Genomic DNA, 18,162 nt, shown 5'->3' with positions numbered 1-18,162 from the left:
CAGCAGGGACACCTCTATCTAGTAGACCTGACTCCATCCAGACACAGACACAGCAGGGACACCTCTATCTAGTAGATCTGACTCCATACAGACACAGCAGGGACACCTCTATCTAGTAGACCTGACTCCATCCAGACACAGCAGGGACACCTCTATCTAGTAGATCTGACTCCATCCAGACACAGCAGGGACACCTCTATCTAGTAGATCTGACTCCATCCAGACACAGCAGGGAAACCTCTATCTAGTAGATCTGACTCCATCCAGACACAGACACAGCAGGGACACCTCTATCTAGTAGATCTGACTCCATCCAGACACAGACACAGCAGGGACACCTCTATCTAGTAGATCTGACTCCATCCAGACACAGCAGGAACACCTCTATCTAGTAGATCTGACTCCATCCAGACACAGACACAGCAGGGACACCTCTATCTAGTAGATCTGACTCCATCCAGACACAGCAGGGACACCTCTATCTAGTAGATCTGACTCCATCCAGACACAGACACAGCAGGGACACCTCTATATAGTAGATCTGACTCCATCCAGACACAGCAGGGACACCTCTATCTAGTAGATCTGACTCCATCCAGACACAGACACAGCAGGGACACCTCTATCTAGTAGATCTGACTCCATCCAGACACAGACACAGCAGGGACACCTCTATCTAGTAGATCTGACTCCATCCAGACACAGACACAGCAGGGACACCTCTATCTAGTAGACCTGACTCCATCCAGACACAGACACAGCAGGGACACCTCTATCTAGTAGATCTGACTCCATCCAGACACAGACACAGCAGGGACACCTCTATCTAGTAGACCTGACTCCATCCAGACACAGCAGGGACACCTCTATCTAGTAGATCTGACTCCATCCAGACACAGCAGGGACACCTCTATCTAGTAGATCTGACTCCATCCAGACACAGCAGGGACACCTCTATCTAGTAGATCTGACTCCATCCAGACACAGACACAGCAGGGACACCTCTATCTAGTAGATCTGACTCCATTCAGACACAGCAGGGACACCTCTATCTAGTAGATCTGACTCCATCCAGACACAGACACAGCAGGGACACCTCTATCCTGTAGATCTGACTCCATCCAGACACAGACACAGCAGGGACACCTCTATCTAGTAGATCTGACTCCATCCAGACACAGACACAGCAGGGACACCTCTATCTAGTAGATCTGACTCCATCTAGACACAGACACAGCAGGGACACCTCTATCTAGTAGATCTGACTCCTTCCAGACATAACAGGGACACCTCTATCTAGTAGATCTGACTCCATCCAGACACAGACACAGCAGGGACACCTCTATCTAGTAGATCTGACTCCATCCAGACACAGACACAGCAGGGACAACTATATCTAGTAGATCTGACTCCATCCAGACACAGACACAGCAGGGACACCTCTATCTAGTAGATCTGACTCCATCCAGACACAGCAGGGACACCTCTATCTAGTAGATCTGACTCCATCCAGACACAGCAGGGACACCTCTATCTAGTAGATCTGACTCCATCCAGACACAGCAGGGACACCTCTATCTAGTAGATCTGACTCCATCCAGACACAGCAGAGTCAACTCCTATCTATTAGATCTGACTCCATCCAGACACAGCAGGGACACCTCTATCTAGTAGATCTGACTCCATCCAGACACAGCAGGGACACCTCTATCTAGTAGATCTGACTCCATCCAGACACAGACACAGCAGGGACAACTCTATCTAGTAGATCTGACTCCATCCAGACACAGCAGGGACACCTCTATCTAGTAGATCTGACTCCATCCAGACACAGCAGGGACACCTCTATCTAGTAGATCTGACTCCATCCAGACACAGCAGGGACACCTCTATCTAGTAGATCTGACTCCATCCAGACACAGCAGGGACACCTCTATCTAGTAGATCTGACTCCATCCAGACACAGCAGGGACACCTCTATCTAGTAGATCTGACTCCATCCAGACACAGACACAGCAGGGACAACTCTATCTAGTAGATCTGACTCCATCCAGACACAGACACAGCAGGGACACCTCTATCTAGTCGATCTGACTCCATCCAGACACAGACACAGCAGGGACACCTCTATCTAGTAGATCTGACTCCATCCAGACACAGACACAGCAGGGACAACTCTATCTAGTAGATCTGACTCCATCCAGACACAGACACAGCAGGGACACCTCTATCTAGTCGATCTGACTCCATCCAGACACAGACACAGCAGGGGCACCTCTATCTAGTAGATCTGACTCCATCCAGACACAGACACAGCAGGGACACCTCTATCTAGTAGATCTGACTCCATTCAGACACAGCAGGGACACCTCTATCTAGTAGATCTGACTCCATCCAGACACAGACACAGCAGGGACACCTCTATCTAGTAGATCTGACTCCATCCAGACACAGACATCGCAGGGACACCTCTATCTAGTAGATCTGACTCCATCCAGACACAGACACAGCAGGGACACCTCTATCTAGTAGACCTGACTCCATCCAGACACAGACACAGCAGGGACACCTCTATCTAGTAGATCTGACTCCATCCAGACACAGACACAGCAGGGACACTTCTATCTAGTAGATCTGACTCCATCCAGGCACAGACACAGCAGGGACACCTCTATCTAGTAGATCTGACTCCATCCAGACACAGACACAGCAGGGACACCTCTATCTAGTAGATCTGACTCCATCCAGACACAGACACAGCAGGGACACCTCTATCTAGTAGATCTGACTCCATCCAGACACAGCAGGGACACCTCTATCTAGTAGATCTGACTCCATCTAGACACAGCAGGGACACCTCTATCTAGTAGACCTGACTCCATCCAGACACAGACACAGCAGGGACACCTCTATCTAGTAGATCTGACTCCATTCAGACACAGCAGGGACACCTCTATCTAGTAGATCTGACTCCATCCAGACACAGACACAGCAGGGACACCTCTATCTAGTAGATCTGACTCCATCCAGACACAGCAGGGACACCTCTATCTAGTAGATCTGACTCCATCCAGACACAGACACAGCAGGGACACCTCTATCTAGTAGATCTGACTCCATCCAGACACAGCAGGGACACCTCTATCTAGTAGATCTGACTCCATCCAGACACAGACACAGCAGGGACACCTCTATATAGTAGATCTGACTCCATCCAGACACAGCAGGGACACCTCTATCTAGTAGATCTGACTCCATCCAGACACAGACACAGCAGGGACACCTCTATCTAGTAGATCTGACTCCATCCAGACACAGACACAGCAGGGACACCTCTATCTAGTAGATCTGACTCCATCCAGACACAGACACAGCAGGGACACCTCTATCTAGTAGACCTGACTCCATCCAGACACAGACACAGCAGGGACACCTCTATCTAGTAGATCTGACTCCATCCAGACACAGACACAGCAGGGACACCTCTATCTAGTAGACCTGACTCCATCCAGACACAGCAGGGACACCTCTATCTAGTAGATCTGACTCCATCCAGACACAGCAGGGACACCTCTATCTAGTAGATCTGACTCCATCCAGACACAGCAGGGACACCTCTATCTAGTAGATCTGACTCCATCCAGACACAGACACAGCAGGGACACCTCTATCTAGTAGATCTGACTCCATTCAGACACAGCAGGGACACCTCTATCTAGTAGATCTGACTCCATCCAGACACAGACACAGCAGGGACACCTCTATCCTGTAGATCTGACTCCATCCAGACACAGACACAGCAGGGACACCTCTATCTAGTAGATCTGACTCCATCCAGACACAGACACAGCAGGGACACCTCTATCTAGTAGATCTGACTCCATCTAGACACAGACACAGCAGGGACACCTCTATCTAGTAGATCTGACTCCTTCCAGACATAACAGGGACACCTCTATCTAGTAGATCTGACTCCATCCAGACACAGACACAGCAGGGACACCTCTATCTAGTAGATCTGACTCCATCCAGACACAGACACAGCAGGGACAACTATATCTAGTAGATCTGACTCCATCCAGACACAGACACAGCAGGGACACCTCTATCTAGTAGATCTGACTCCATCCAGACACAGCAGGGACACCTCTATCTAGTAGATCTGACTCCATCCAGACACAGCAGGGACACCTCTATCTAGTAGATCTGACTCCATCCAGACACAGCAGGGACACCTCTATCTAGTAGATCTGACTCCATCCAGACACAGCAGAGTCAACTCCTATCTATTAGATCTGACTCCATCCAGACACAGCAGGGACACCTCTATCTAGTAGATCTGACTCCATCCAGACACAGCAGGGACACCTCTATCTAGTAGATCTGACTCCATCCAGACACAGACACAGCAGGGACAACTCTATCTAGTAGATCTGACTCCATCCAGACACAGCAGGGACACCTCTATCTAGTAGATCTGACTCCATCCAGACACAGCAGGGACACCTCTATCTAGTAGATCTGACTCCATCCAGACACAGCAGGGACACCTCTATCTAGTAGATCTGACTCCATCCAGACACAGCAGGGACACCTCTATCTAGTAGATCTGACTCCATCCAGACACAGCAGGGACACCTCTATCTAGTAGATCTGACTCCATCCAGACACAGACACAGCAGGGACAACTCTATCTAGTAGATCTGACTCCATCCAGACACAGACACAGCAGGGACACCTCTATCTAGTCGATCTGACTCCATCCAGACACAGACACAGCAGGGACACCTCTATCTAGTAGATCTGACTCCATCCAGACACAGACACAGCAGGGACAACTCTATCTAGTAGATCTGACTCCATCCAGACACAGACACAGCAGGGACACCTCTATCTAGTCGATCTGACTCCATCCAGACACAGACACAGCAGGGGCACCTCTATCTAGTAGATCTGACTCCATCCAGACACAGACACAGCAGGGACACCTCTATCTAGTAGATCTGACTCCATTCAGACACAGCAGGGACACCTCTATCTAGTAGATCTGACTCCATCCAGACACAGACACAGCAGGGACACCTCTATCTAGTAGATCTGACTCCATCCAGACACAGACATCGCAGGGACACCTCTATCTAGTAGATCTGACTCCATCCAGACACAGACACAGCAGGGACACCTCTATCTAGTAGACCTGACTCCATCCAGACACAGACACAGCAGGGACACCTCTATCTAGTAGATCTGACTCCATCCAGACACAGACACAGCAGGGACACTTCTATCTAGTAGATCTGACTCCATCCAGGCACAGACACAGCAGGGACACCTCTATCTAGTAGATCTGACTCCATCCAGACACAGACACAGCAGGGACACCTCTATCTAGTAGATCTGACTCCATCCAGACACAGACACAGCAGGGACACCTCTATCTAGTAGATCTGACTCCATCCAGACACAGCAGGGACACCTCTATCTAGTAGATCTGACTCCATCTAGACACAGCAGAGACACCTCTATCTAGTAGACCTGACTCCATCCAGACACAGACACAGCAGGGACACCTCTATCTAGTAGATCTGACTCCATTCAGACACAGCAGGGACACCTCTATCTAGTAGATCTGACTCCATCCAGACACAGACACAGCAGGGACACCTCTATCTAGTAGATCTGACTCCATCCAGACACAGACACAGCAGGGACACCTCGATCTAGTAGATCTGACTCCATCCAGACACAGACACAGCAGGGACACCTCTATCTAGTAGATCTGACTCCATCTAGACACAGACACAGCAGGGACACCTCTATCTAGTAGATCTGACTCCATCCAGACACAGACACAGCAGGGACACCTCTATCTAGTAGATCTGACTCCATTCAGACACAGACACAGCAGGGACAACTCTATCTAGTAGATCTGACTCCATTCAGACACAGCAGGGACACCTCTATCTAGTAGATCTGACTCCATCCAGACACAGACACAGCAGGGACACCTCTATCTAGTAGATCTGACTCCATCCAGACACAGCAGGGACAACTCTATCTAGTAGATCTGACTCCATCCAGACACAGACACAGCAGGGACACCTCTATCTAGTAGATCTGACTCCATCTAGACATAGCAGGGACACCTCTATCTAGTAGATCTGACTCCATCCAGACACAGACACAGCAGGGACAACTCTATCTAGTAGATCTGACTCAATCCAGACACAGACACAGCAGGGACACCTCTATCTAGTCGATCTGACTCCATCCAGACACAGACACAGCAGGGACACCTCTATCTAGTAGATCTGACTCCATCCAGACACAGACACAGCAGGGACACCTCTATCTAGTAGATCTGACTCCATTCAGACACAGCAGGGACACCTCTATCTAGTAGATCTGACTCCATCCAGACACAGACACAGCAGGGACACCTCTATCTAGTAGATCTGACTCCATCCAGACACAGACATCGCAGGGACACCTCTATCTAGTAGATCTGACTCCATCCAGACACAGACACAGCAGGGACACCTCTATCTAGTAGACCTGACTCCATCCAGACACAGACACAGCAGGGACACCTCTATCTAGTAGATCTGACTCCATCCAGACACAGACACAGCAGGGACACCTCTATCTAGTAGATCTGACTCCATCCAGACACAGACACAGCAGGGACACCTCTATCTAGTAGATCTGACTCCATCCAGACACAGACACAGCAGGGACACCTCTATCTAGTAGATCTGACTCCATCCAGACACAGACACAGCAGGGACACCTCTATCTAGTAGATCTGACTCCATCCAGACACAGACACAGCAGGGACACCTCTATCTAGTAGATCTGACTCCATCTAGACACAGCAGGGACACCTCTATCTAGTAGACCTGACTCCATCCAGACACAGACACAGCAGGGACACCTCTATCTAGTAGACCTGACTCCATTCAGACACAGCAGGGACACCTCTATCTAGTAGATCTGACTCCATCCAGACACAGACACAGCAGGGACACCTCTATCTAGTAGATCTGACTCCATCCAGACACAGACACAGCAGGGACACCTCGATCTAGTAGATCTGACTCCATCCAGACACAGACACAGCAGGGACACCTCTATCTAGTAGATCTGACTCCATCCAGACACAGACACAGCAGGGACACCTCTATCTAGTAGATCTGACTCCATCCAGACACAGACACAGCAGGGACACCTCTATCTAGTAGATCTGACTCCATCTAGACACAGCAGGGACACCTCTATCTAGTAGACCTGACTCCATCCAGACACAGACACAGCAGGGACACCTCTATCTAGTAGACCTGACTCCATTCAGACACAGCAGGGACACCTCTATCTAGTAGATCTGACTCCATCCAGACACAGACACAGCAGGGACACCTCTATCTAGTAGATCTGACTCCATCCAGACACAGACACAGCAGGGACACCTCGATCTAGTAGATCTGACTCCATCCAGACACAGCAGGGACACCTCTATCTAGTAGACCTGACTCCATTCAGACACAGCAGGGACACCTCTATCTAGTAGATCTGACTCCATCCAGACACAGACACAGCAGGGACACCTCTATCTAGTAGATCTGACTCCATCCAGACACAGACACAGCAGGGACACCTCTATCTAGTAGAGCTGACTCCATCCAGACACAGACACAGCAGGGACACCTCGATCTAGTAGATCTGACTCCATCCAGACACAGACACAGCAGGGACAACTCTATCTAGTAGATCTGACTCCATCCAGACACAGCAGGGACACCTCTATCTAGTAGATCTGACTCCATCCAGACACAGACACAGCAGGGACAACTCTATCTAGTAGATCTGACTCCATTCAGACACAGCAGGGACACCTCTATCTAGTAGATCTGACTCCATCTAGACACAGACACAGCAGGGACACCTCTATCTAGTAGATCTGACTCCATCCAGACACAGCAGGGACACCTCTATCTAGTAGATCTGTCTCCATCCAGAGACAGACACAACAGGGACAACTCTATCTAGTAGATCTGACTCCATCCAGACACAGACACAGCAGGGACAACTCTATCTAGTAGATCTGACTCCATCCAGACACAGCAGGGACACCTCTATCTAGTAGATCTGACTCCATTCAGACACAGCAGGGACAACTCTATCTAGTAGATCTGACTCCATTCAGACACAGCAGGGACACCTCTATCTAGTAGATCTGACTCCATCCAGACACAGACACAGCAGGGACACCTCTATCTAGTAGATCTGACTCCATCCAGACACAGCAGGGACAACTCTATCTAGTAGATCTGACTCCATCCAGACACAGACACAGCAGGGACACCTCTATCTAGTAGATCTGACTCCATCCAGACACAGACACAGCAGGGACACCTCTATCTAGTAGATCTGACTCCATCCAGACACAGACACAGCAGGGACACCTCTATCTAGTAGATCTGACTCCATCCAGACACAGACACAGCAGGGACACCTCTATCTAGTAGATCTGACTCCATCCAGACACAGACACAGCAGGGACAACTCTATCTACTAGATCTGACTCCATCCAGACACAGACACAGCAGGGACACCTCTATCTAGTAGATCTGACTCCATCCAGACACAGCAGGGACACCTCTATCTAGTAGATCTGACTCCATCCAGACACAGCAGGGACACCTCTATCTAGTAGATCTGACTCCATCCAGACACAGCAGGGACACCTCTATCTAGTAGATCTGACTCCATCCAGACACAGCAGGGACACCTCTATCTAGTAGATCTGACTCCATCCAGACAGAGCAGGGACACCTCTATCTAGTAGATCTGACTCCATCCAGACACAGCAGGGACACCTCTATCTAGTAGATCTGACTCCATCCAGACACAGCAGGGACACCTCTATCTAGTAGATCTGACTCCATCCAGACACAGACACAGCAGGGACACCTCTATCTAGTAGATCTGACTCCATCTAGACACAGCAGGGACACCTCCTATCTAGTAGATCTGACTCCATCCAGACACAGCAGGGACACCTCTATCTAGTAGATCTGACTCCATCCAGACACAGCAGGGACACCTCTATCTAGTAGATCTGACTCCATCCAGACACAGCAGGGACACCTCTATCTAGTAGATCTGACTCCATCCAGACACAGACACAGCAGGGACACCTCTATCTAGTAGATCTGACTCCATTCAGACACAGCAGGGACACCTCTATCTAGTAGAGCTGACTCCATCCAGACACAGCAGGGACACCTCTATCTAGTAGATCTGACTCCATTCAGACACAGCAGGGACACCTCTATCTAGTAGAGCTGACTCCATCCAGACACAGCAGGGACACCTCTATCTAGTAGATCTGACTCCATCCAGACACAGCAGGGACACCTCTATCTAGTAGATCTGACTCCATCCAGACACAGCAGGGACACCTCTATCTAGTAGATCTGACTCCATCCAGACACAGACACAGCAGGGACACCTCTATCTAGTAGATCTGACACCATCCAGACACAGACACAGCAGGGACACCTCTATCTAGTAGAGCTGACTCCATCCAGACACAGACACAGCAGGGACACCTCTATCTAGTAGATCTGACTCCATCCAGACACAGCAGGGACACCTCTATCTAGTAGATCTGACTCCATCCAGACACAGCAGGGACACCTCTATCTAGTAGATCTGACTCCATCCAGACACAGCAGGGACACCTCTATCTAGTAGATCTGACTCCATCCAGACACAGCAGGGACACCTCTATCTAGTAGATCTGACTCCATCCAGACACAGCAGGGACACCTCTATCTAGTAGATCTGACTCCATCCAGACACAGCAGGGACAACTCTATCTAGTAGATCTGACTCCATCCAGACACAGCAGGGACACCTCTATCTAGTAGATCTGACTCCATCTAGACACAGCAGGGACACCTCTATCTAGTAGATCTGACTCCATCCAGACACAGCAGGGACACCTCTATCTAGTAGATCTGACTCCATCCAGACACAGACACAGCAGGGACACCTCTATCTAGTAGATCTGACTCCATCCAGACACAGACACAGCAGGGACACCTCTATCTAGTAGATCTGACTCCATCCAGACACAGACACAGCAGGGACACCTCTATCTAGTAGATCTGACTCCATCCAGACACAGACACAGCAGGGACACCTCTATCTAGTAGATCTGACTCCATCCAGACACAGCAGGGACACCTCTATCTAGTAGATCTGACTCCATCCAGACACAGACACAGCAGGGACACCTCTATCTAGTAGATCTGACTCCATCCAGACACAGCAGGGACACCTCTATCTAGTAGATCTGACTCCATCCAGACACAGCAGGGACAACTCCTATCTAGTAGATCTGACTCCATCCAGACACAGCAGGGACAACTCCTATCTAGTAGATCTGACTCCATCCAGATTGGCAAGGGTAGGAGGTGAGCACTGTTGCCAGGACTGCATTTAATTTTCCCATTTATTACCTACCCTTTACTCTCTCTTTCCACTATGTCTATCTCCCTATTTCTCCCTCCCTATCTCTCCCTACATCTCTCTCCCTATCTCTCCCTATATCTCTCTCCCTTTATCCAATCCCTCCATCCTTACTCTCCATCTGGCAGCGCAGCTTCTCGAAGGCCTCTGCAGTGACCTTGTCCTCGGTTCCCCAGGCCTCCTCATCCTCCGGCAGCTCCTCCTCTTCATCCTCCCCGTTGGGCAGAGCGTCCGGGCTGGGTCTGTCGGACAGACAGCTCTCTGAGGAACACTCATCACCTGGAATAATATCATATACGCTCATCTTCTACACCTATATATTGTGTTATATATTTATACGGAGCTTTTTCTGTGCAATCGATCATTCAGTCGATCAGTGAAATGTATTTCAGAAAGACATTTTTACAACAGCAGCAGTTGTTTTACGTCACCAGGTGCGTAGCCCTTTCCACTCACAGCCCGTCATCCTGTATGCGGGTTGAAAATGACAGATTTGTGCCTAAATTGGAACGCGGTGGCATTACAGTAGCATGCTATACATGACGTCAGAGATCAGGTTCACCTCCTCATAGCGCTGGATAGGTTTTGACTGACAGCCGTTAGAAATTTGAGCATCGCGCCACATGAAGATGCCCCCATCCCTCCCACTAATTGGGATACTTTTGAACATTTGTTGTTGTACGAGGGAGGGAAAATACTGTAAATTGAGAGTAGTTCATGTGTTCTGAAAGATGAGAAGTTGAGGATTATAATAAATACAGCTTTGATGTCATACAAGCAAACCAAACACCCGTGAGTCCAAATGTGCACATCACATTTCCATCTCCTAAAACTCATGTCATTTACAGTATCAACGGTTATGATCACTGTGTTTGATGTACAGTTACAAGGATGACATGTGTTATAGCCTGGGTTGTCCTGAACACAACGAGCCTGTGTTCCTCAAAATGTGAAGAAAATTAGGCAAGGAACACACACACCTGAATGCACTCATGCCTCCATTCTATGTGCTCCCACATTTCCAATCTGTTTGTCTGAAGTGACTTTTGAAAGCCTAACACTCTAAGATTGTATTTTATAACATTAGCTAGGCATATTGGTAATATAATAATTTTTCAAATGATGCCCACCTGACCTAGATTGCGATTTACACTGAGTGTACAAAACATTAACAACACTTTTCTAATATTAAGTTGCACCTCCCCTTTTGCCCTCAGAACAGCCTCAATTCGTCAGGGCATGGACTCTACAAGGTGTCGAAGGCGTTCCACGGGGATGCTGGCCCTTGTTGACTCCAATGCTTCCCACAGTTGTGTCAAGTTGGCTGGATGTCCTTTGGGTGGTAGACCATTCTTGATACACACAGAGGAAAAACCCAGCAGCGTTGCAGTTCTTGACACACTCAAACCCGTGTGCCTGGTAACTACTACCATACCCAGTTCAAAGGCACTTAAAGATCCAATATGCTGACATCGCTACGCCATTTTGTGGTTGTTAAAATTCGAATACTTCGTCTAATTTCAGTTTAAGTGCGTGGTGGACCATTCTTGATACACACAGGAACCTACTACCATACTATGATACGGATTAGATCCGAGCAACTGGCCCAACGCTCTAACAACTAGGCTACCTGTCGCCCCTCAATAGCAAATCTAAGAGAGCTAAATTAAAAAAGAAGTCACTTTCTTGAGTCTTAAAAGTGCATTAAAATGACGTTACTGAATGTATCTAGAGTGTTTTCAGATGTCGTTATCAACAAATGCTGTGAAAAGTTCAGTAAATGTAAAATGCACATCAAATCAACAGTAATGTTTTGGATTCAGTCTTGTGTCAGGTGATCTGATGTGTCTTCAACTTTGGTCTAATAATTGTCCCATAATATCCAAACTGTTTTCTTTCAATTGCTACCAAGCTCATGCATATGATATTTATAGATCTTCTGTGGGGAACATTTAGATTTAGCCCTATCCATAGAGGCCAATTTCCACAAGTGTAAGTAGGAGTATAAGGGGTTAACAGTAATGGAGCCTAACTCCCTAAAGAGCAAGTAATGCAGAAAGGAAAGCACATTGGCCAGGGAAAAGAAAAAGGAAAGGAACCTAGGAAACAATCTCATCTCACCTCCACCCTGCTGCTGCTGTTTATACAGGTGGTGGTCTACCATGAACTGTAACTCTGTAGGGAGGGAGAGAGGCGAGGAGGGAGGGAGGGAGGGAGGGAGGGAGGGAGGGGAGAGAGGGAGGGAGGGAAGGAGGAGAGAGAGAGGGAGGGAGGGAGGGAGGGAGGGAGGGAGGGAGGGAAGGAGGGAGAGAGAGGGAGGGAGGGAGGGAAGGAGGAGAGAGAGAGGGAGGGAGGGAGGGGAGAGAGGGAGGGAGGGAGGGAAGGAGGAGAGAGAGAGGGAGGGAGAGAGGGAGGGAGGGAGGGAGGGAGGGAGGGAGGGAGGGAGGGAGGGAAGGAGGTAGGGAAGGAGGAGGGAGGGAGGGAGGGAGGAGGGAGGAGGGAGGGAGGGGAGAGAGGGAGGGAGGGAAGGAGGAGAGAGAGAGGGAGGGAGGGAGGGAGGGAGGGAAGAGAGAGGGAGGGAGGGAGGTAGGGAAGGAGGAGGGAGGGAGGGAGAGAGGCGAGGAGGGAGGGAGGGAGGGAGGGAGGGAGGGAGGGAGGGAGGGAGGGAGGGAGGGAGGGAAGGAGGAGAGAGGGAGGGAGGTAGGGAAGGAGGAGGGAGGGAGGGAGAGAGGCGAGGAGGGAGGGAGGGAGGGAAGGAGGAGAGAGGGAGGGAGGTAGGGAAGGAGGAGGGAGGGAGGGAGAGAGGCGAGGAGGGAGGGAGGGAGGGAGGTAGGGAGGGAGGGAGGGAAGGAGGAGAGAGGGAGGGAGGTGAGGAGGGAGGGAGGGAGAGAGGCGAGGAGGGAGGGAGGGAGGAGAGAGGGAGGGAGGTAGGGAAGGAGGAGGGAGGGAGGGAGAGAGGCGAGGAGGGAGGGAGGGAGGGAGGGGAGAGAGGGAGGGAGGGAGGAGAGAGGGAGGGAGGTAGGGAAGGAGGAGAGAGAGAGGGAGGGAGGGATGGAGGGAGGGAGGGAGGGAGGGAAGGAGGAGAGAGGGAGGGAGGTAGGGAAGGAGGAGGGAGGGAGGGAGAGAGGCGAGGAGGGAGGGAGGGAGGGAGGGAGGGAGGGGAGAGAGGGAGGGAGGGAAGGAGGAGAGAGAGAGGGAGGGAGGGAGGGAGGGAGGGAGGGAGGGAGGGAGGGAGGGAGGGAGGGAGGGATGAGAGAGGGAGGGAGGAATATACAATTACAGGTGTAGGGGTCAAAGTCAATGTTGACAAATCATGTGTCATAGTTCTAATAAATGGTATTATGAAGTCCTAACACGGCTAGATAGGTGAAGAGCATCGTCAGTCCTTTTCATTAGCTCTAATCAACCAGCACAGCCTTCTTAACCACACTCATTACCCTTCAAGCTGCTTGCAATGAGTGACTCACCCCATGTTATGGTGTGTGGGCGATGAATATACGCCGGTCTCAAAGAAACTATCAAACTAGCCTTAGAACAAATGTTTCAGAATGGATTGTTCTGCAGAAGGAGAAGGATATTTACGTTCCAGTTTAAGGGGTTTTATGTTCCGTTTTGGAATAGAGTGGGAACTGAATCTGAATAACTAACGTGGGTCTTGGACACAGTCTCCTCAGAGAACCTAGCAGCAGCTACTCCCTTAATAAAAGGTTGATTTGTGCAACACTGAGGAAACAATTAACAAATTTTTTGGGGCAGACTAACAGATTATTACATTGAAGAAAGTCCCGTGTTTATTGTATAAAGGAGTCTGTCCGGAATGACATTATGTTGATGCACACTTGATGTGTCACCTTCTCTACATTTCTAAGCTATATTATCTTACCTTTCATAGTGGGCGTGACTCTTGCTCCCTTCCTCCTTTGCCTGGGAGAGTTCATCAAGGCTGCCTGTCAACAGAGATCAAGCCATGTAGTCAGATGATATTACTTTGCGATCCAATGGTTACATTTGTATTTAACTTAACGGTACCTGGTTTTCCCAGGCGGTCTCCCATCCCAGTACTAACCAGGCCCGACCCTGAACAGATGTGTTCAAGGTGGTATGGCCCCACAACCATATTGTTTTAGCCCGTTTTGTCCCCGAATTAGGTCCTTTGGCTCATCTCTGCTACTCCTCAATGGGCTCGGGAGAGGCGAAGGTCGAGTCAAGTGTCCTCTGAAACACGACCCTTCTGGCAGGCTACTTTTTTTTTATCACACTGCTCTCTTAACCCGGATGTAAGCCACACCAATGTGTCAGGTGATACACCGTTCAACTGACACATAGAATCAGCTTGCAGACGCCAGGCTCTGTCACAAGGAGTCGCTAGAGCACAATCAGCCACGGAAAGTCCCACCAGACAAACCCTCCCCTACCCCCGACGGCGCTTGGCCAATTATGCGTCGTCCTTTTGGGGCTCCCGGTCACAGCCGGGTTGTGACACAGCCTGGGATTGAACCACAGGCTATAGTGACACCTCAGCACCGTGATGCATTGCTTTTGAACACAGCACCACCAATGGTTTTTAGTTACTAATGATTTGTCCATGAACACATTCCATATGAAGGACACAGTTAATTACCTTGTATAACTGGTTTGGAAGACGGTCTTCATCTATTTCTGTAGCAGGGAAAATGAGAGATAAGATGAGAAATAAACTGTGAGAGACAACAGCAAGATTATTGACTAAAGAATGAATATACACCCACACACACACTTGTTCCAGTATATAGTCCTATAGGTCTACCATACTACAGCTGTGTTCCAGTATATAGTCATATAGGTCTACCAGACTCCAGCTGTGTTCCAGTATATAGTCCTATAACTCTACCATACTCCAGCTGTGTTCCAGTATATAGTCCTATAACTCTACCATACTCCAGCTGTGTTCCAGTATATAGTCATATAGGTCTACCAGACTCCAGCTGTGTTCCAGTATATAGTCCTATAACTCTACCATACTCCAGCTGTGTTCCAGTATATAGTCCTATAACTCAGCCATACTCCAGCTGTGTTCCAGTATATAGTCCTATAACTCTACCAGACTCCAGCTGTGTTCCAGTATATAGTCCTATAACTCTACCATACTCCAGCTGTGTTCCAGTATATAGTCCTATAGGTCTACCATACTCCAGCTGTGTTCCAGTATATAGTCCTATAACTCTACCAGACTCCAGCTGTGTTCCAGTATATAGTCCTATAACTCTACCAGACTCCAGCTGTGTTCCAGTATATAGTCCTATAACTCTACCATACTCCAGCTGTGTTCCAGTATATAGTCCTATAACTCTACCATACTCCAGCTGTGTTCCAGTATATAGTCCTATAACTCTACCATACTCCAGCTGTGTTCCAGTATATAGTCATATAGGTCTACCAGACACCAGCTGTGTTCCAGTATATAGTCCTATAACTCTACCATACTCCAGCTGTGTTCCAGTATATAGTCCTATAACTCTACCATACTCCAGCTGTGTTCCAGTATATAGTCATATAGGTCTACCAGACTCCAGCTGTGTTCCAGTATATAGTCCTATAACTCTACCATACTCCAGCTGTGTTCCAGTATATAGTCCTATAACTCAGCCATACTCCAGCTGTGTTCCAGTATATAGTCCTATAACTCTACCAGACTCCAGCTGTGTTCCAGTATATAGTCCTATAACTCTACCATACTCCAGCTGTGTTCCAGTATATAGTCCTATAGGTCTACCATACTCCAGCTGTGTTCCAGTATATAGTCCTATAACTCTACCAGACTCCAGCTGTGTTCCAGTATATAGTCCTATAACTCTACCAGACTCCAGCTGTGTTCCAGTATATAGTCCTATAACTCTACCATACTCTAGCTGTGTTCCAGTATATAGTCCTATAACTCTACCAGTCTACAGCTGTGTTCCAGTATATAGTCCTATAGGTCTACCAGACTCCAGCTGTGTTCCAGTATATAGTCCTATAGGTCTACCAGACTCCAGCTGTGTTCCAGTATATAGTCCTATAGGTCTAAATACTCCAGCTGTGTTCCAGTATATAGTCCGATAGGTCTACCAGACTCCAGCTGTGTTCCAGTATATAGTCCTATAACTCTACCAGTCTACAGCTGTGTTCCAGTATATAGTCCTATAGGTCTACTAGACTCCAGCTGTGTTCCAGTATATAGTCCTATAACTCTACCAGACTCCAGCTGTGTTCCAGTATATAGTCCTATAGGTCTAAATACTCCAGCTGTGTTCCAGTATATAGTCCGATAGGTCTACCAGACTCCAGATGTGTTCCAGTATATAGTCCTATAACTCTACCAGACTCCAGCTGTGTTCCAGTATATAGTCCTATAACTCTACCAGACTACAGCTGTGTTCCAGTATATAGTCCTATAACTCTACCAGACTACAGCTGTGTTCCAGTATATAGTCCTATAGGTCTAAATACTCCAGCTGTGTTCCAGTATATAGTCCGATAGGTCTACCAGACTCCAGCTGTGTTCCAGTATATAGTCCTATAGGTCTACCATACTCCAGCTGTGTTCCAGTATATAGTACTATAGGTCTACCAGACTCCAGCTGTGTTCCAGTATATAGTCCGATAGGTCTACCATACTCCAGCTGTGTTCCAATATATAGTCCTATAACTCTACCAGACTCCAGCTGTGTTCCAGTATATAGTCCTATAGGTCTACCAGACTCCAGCTGTGTTCCAGTATATAGTCCTATAACTCTACCAGACTCCAGCTGTGTTCCAGTATATAGTCCTATAACTCTACCAGACTCCAGCTGTGTTCCAGTATATAGTCCTATAACTCTACCATACTCCAGCTGTGTTCCAGTATATAGTCCTATAGGTCTAAATACTCCAGCTGTGTTCCAGTATATAGTCCTATAACTCTACCAAACTACAGCTGTGTTCCAGTATATAGTCCTATAACTCTACCAGACTCCAGCTGTGTTCCAGTATATAGTCCTATAGGTCTAAATACTCCAGCTGTGTTCCAGTATATAGTCCTATAGGTCTACCAGACTCCAGCTGTGTTCCAGGATATAGTCCTATAACTCTACCATACTCCAGCTGTGTTCCAGTATATAGTCCTATAACTCTACCAAACTACAGCTGTGTTCCAGTATATAGTCCTATAACTCTACCAGACTCCAGCTGTGTTCCAGTATATAGTCCTATAGGTCTACCAGACTCCAGCTGTGTTCCAGTATATAGTCCTATAGGTCTACCATACTCCAGCTGTGTTCCAGTATATAGTCCTATAGGTCTACCATACTCCAGCTGTGTTCCAGTATATAGTCCTATAGGTCTAAATACTCCAGCTGTGTTCCAGTATATAATCCTATAGGTCTACCATACTCCAGCTGTGTTCCAGTATATAGTCCTATAGGTCTACCATACTCCAGCTGTGTTCCAGTATATAATCCTATAACTCTACCAGACTCCAGCTGTGTTCCAGTATATAGTCCTATAGGTCTAAATACTCCAGCTGTGTTCCAGTATATAGTCCTATAACTCTACCAGACTCCAGATGTGTTCCAGTATATAGTCCTATAGGTCTACCATACTCCAGCTGTGTTCCAGTATATAGTCCTA

General features: G+C 48.3%; 1 protein-coding gene across 3 annotated transcripts in view; it reads right to left on the bottom strand.

The window, feature by feature from the left end:
- Positions 1 to 18,162, bottom strand: part of LOC139553466 (protein phosphatase 1 regulatory subunit 1A-like) — a 71,637-nt gene that overhangs the window by 10,454 nt on the left and 43,021 nt on the right. For all 3 annotated transcript variants that reach the window (XM_071365830.1, XM_071365821.1, XM_071365813.1), the window contains exons 3-6: positions 15,158 to 15,195; positions 14,420 to 14,483; positions 12,658 to 12,711; positions 10,651 to 10,815 (exon numbers count right to left, since the gene is read on the bottom strand). In XM_071365830.1, the coding sequence (XP_071221931.1) occupies positions 10,651 to 10,815; positions 12,658 to 12,711; positions 14,420 to 14,483; positions 15,158 to 15,195 (321 nt within the window). The remainder of the gene's footprint in view (positions 1 to 10,650; positions 10,816 to 12,657; positions 12,712 to 14,419; positions 14,484 to 15,157; positions 15,196 to 18,162) is intronic.

This window comes from Salvelinus alpinus, chromosome 2, assembly GCF_045679555.1.
Source record: "Salvelinus alpinus chromosome 2, SLU_Salpinus.1, whole genome shotgun sequence".
Classification (NCBI taxonomy): Eukaryota; Metazoa; Chordata; class Actinopteri; order Salmoniformes; family Salmonidae; genus Salvelinus; species Salvelinus alpinus.
This window is presented reverse-complemented; position numbering and strand designations above follow the sequence as displayed.